At 43.5% G+C, this 2,726-nt stretch overlaps 1 protein-coding gene across 1 annotated transcript; it reads left to right on the top strand.

Annotated features, from left to right (window-relative positions):
• The first annotated feature begins 692 nt into the window (after nucleotides 1–692).
• LOC146260663 (nuclear receptor subfamily 0 group B member 1-like) lies at nucleotides 693–1,925 on the top strand. Its single transcript, XM_084668004.1, has 2 exons — nucleotides 693–1,245; nucleotides 1,442–1,925. The coding sequence occupies exons 1-2, from the start codon at nucleotides 693–695 to the stop codon at nucleotides 1,684–1,686; spliced, it is 798 nt and encodes a 265-aa protein (XP_084524130.1). The 3' UTR covers nucleotides 1,687–1,925.
• The last annotated feature ends 801 nt before the right edge of the window (nucleotides 1,926–2,726 follow it).

Genomic DNA, 2,726 nt, shown 5'->3' with positions numbered 1-2,726 from the left:
CTTTTCTTTGGCGTAGATGGTACTGATCGCGCTTGGCAAGTCAGCGGGCGTGCGTTCGAGCCCAGCGATTGGCGTAGTGACGGAGCGTGGCAACGTCCGTTTCATACCGCCACACAGGCAGTAGTAGATAGGTAGACCACAGCCTAAATTTGCTCCCAAGTTGCTCCAAAAAACGCCATTAGTTGTGTGTCTCATTGAGCTTTTAAAGCTTACATTGCTTCACCGATTGGAGTTAGCATATAACATCCCAAGGCCGTAGCCATGGAGACAACATTGAGGGGGACGAAATATGCTGGGGAGTCTGAGGTTCCCCCCCTGAAAACCTTTATTATTAATTTATACATTCTGTTAATTAATGTTTTTGGACATCGTGCAAGGTTGCCTGTCCTAGCACATTTATTTATATTTTTATATCAATATATTGGGGAGGGACATTTTGACCAGATTAGAATATTGGGGGGATATATTATGATTATGGCCCTGTAACATCCAACCAAAGTTTCTAGGCCAATCAAACACCTGGCCTCTTACACCATTTAAAGGCATCTAGCTCCCTCTAGGCGCGCGATTGTCCATAACTGGATAGTCGTCCTCCATATATTACATGCGCAACAGAAGTTGTTTGAGGAATTAAACCAAAAAGCCGAACCGTCTTCGTTGTGTTGATTGCTTTTTTTTTTGGAGACTTCGGCATGTCTTGCTCTGCCAGCTGCCAGTGCAGTGGCGCGAGGGGACAGACAAGCATCCTTTACAGCATTTTGAGAACAGACGACCAGCCGACACGGCGTTCGCTAGGGCGCCAAAGGTTCGACGTCCCGGCGGAGCGAGCTTGTTCGTGCGGATTTAATAAAACTGCTGTACTGCGTGCTTCGCTGGTAACATCTAAAGCTACTTCCGCGGTGCTTTTTAAGACGCTGAGATTTGTAAAACATGTACCTTGTTTTCGGCAACTACCGGCGAAGGACCAACTTCAGCTTGTGCGCAACAGCTGGGCACACTTGCTGGTTTTGGGTATGGCGCAAGACGCGCTCGATTTCGAAACCGTGGAGACGTCTGAACCCAGCATGCTGCAGAAGATTTTAACCAACTGTCAGAACAAACAGGACATTTCAAATGGCCACAATGGCCAAGGCGTTTCTCTCGTAGATGTCCAAGGAATAAAAATGTTTTTGAGTAAATGCTGGGGACTCGACATCAGCACCAAAGAATATGCGTATTTGAAAGGCGTTATTCTCTTCAACCCAGGTGTGTCTTTTGGACTAAATATTTCTGTCTTGTTATATTGAAAATGCGTTAGCCATTGCGGTGAAACGTAACCACTCTTCTTAATATAATGGCGAGTGTAAAACTAGCACTTAAATGTAAACGCATTACTAAAGTGGGAAAAATATTGAAATATTTGGTTGATGACTCATTTTACAGATGTCTCTTTCCTCCATAGATATCGCAGAACTGCAGAGTCAACGATACATCTTGTCACTACAGCTGGAAGCTCACAAAGCTCTACACGAATATGTCAAAATGATTCATCAGGGGGATTCTATCCGGTTCGCCAAACTCTACACCGCCATCTCCATGTTACAATCCATCAACACACAGATTGTGGCCAGACTTTTCTTCAGTTCCGTCATCGGAAAAGCCAGCATTGACGATCTTTTGCTGGAGATGTTTTATTATCAAAAATAAGCAGTTTAAAGTGTAAACCTGGAGTTCAAAATAAAAAGGGATTTCTTCAATATAGACTCATGCGTGTAGGGGTTGCATAAACACATTCACAGTACATATTTCTCGTATGCAGATGAAGGGTTGCTCCTCTTATTTATTGCTCTGTCGTTTTATGTCTGTGTGATTTAAGCGTCGTTGTATGTGGACGAGACGACTTTGTCCAACTTCCTGTACTATGTTAATTAAAACGCAAGCCATTGGGGGACTAAAACTGTTGTTTCATATGATGTCGTATTATTTCAAAGATTATTTTTATTGGAAGGTAAACAATTTATGATTAGAGGAACATTACTGTGTTTGACCTGAAGAGGGCATACACACCTATGAAATCAAGACCTCTACGGTGTATAGCAGCACATGCAACCACATAGCTGGTCAAAAGATAGAGCTTACTACTGCTCACAATAACGTCAAATGAGTTTCACAATTGAAACATGCGCCGTTTTGCTTGTTAGCATTTCGTTTTTATGAAGCCACAACTTCATAAAGTCGTCGTTCGTCTGACAATTTCTACACTTTTTACACTTTACACCGTTATTACACGGTTACTACACTTCAACATATTTACATGTTTATTATGTTGTTGTTACATTGTTGTAGAGATGGTACTATCTACGGTACTTTTCTGGTATCATGGTATCAGTACTGCACCATTTTTCTGACAACCTTTTACTAAAACAGGTAGTAGTAATGACTACAGGTACTACAAGTGTAGGAGGAGGGGCTCATGCAGTACCTGTGTAGGAGGAGGGGCTCATGCAGTACCTGTTTAGAAGGAGGGGCTCATGCAGTACCTGTGTAGAAGGAGGGGCTCATCCAGTACCTGTGTAGGAGGAGGGGCTCATGCAGTACCTGTGTAGGAGGAGGGGCTCATGCAGTACCTGTGTAGGAGGGGCATGATAGCTTTGCAGCATTGTGCGTTCTTCAGTGGGACTGCGTTGCCGCTGTTCATGTGTGGAATAATTGCTGCATTGTTGCGGTTGCAAGTGAAGCCTGGCAGG

The sequence above is a fragment of the Hypomesus nipponensis genome, chromosome 12 (assembly GCF_054491055.1).
Source record: "Hypomesus nipponensis isolate SF chromosome 12, ASM5449105v1, whole genome shotgun sequence".
NCBI lineage: Eukaryota > Metazoa > Chordata > Actinopteri > Osmeriformes > Osmeridae > Hypomesus > Hypomesus nipponensis.
Note: the sequence above shows the minus strand (reverse complement) of the source record. Positions and strands in the feature narration are given on the sequence as shown.

What these genes read in the sequence shown, in the direction of transcription:
- LOC146260663 (XM_084668004.1), top strand. Translation starts at nt 693, where the DNA reads ATGTCTTGCTCTGCCAGCTGCCAGTGCAGTGGCGCGAGGGGACAGACA. An exon ending in CGTTATTCTCTTCAACCCAG is followed by an intron (nt 1,246 to 1,441) that starts GTGTGTCTTTTG and finishes TTTCCTCCATAG; the next exon opens with ATATCGCAGAACTGCAGAGT.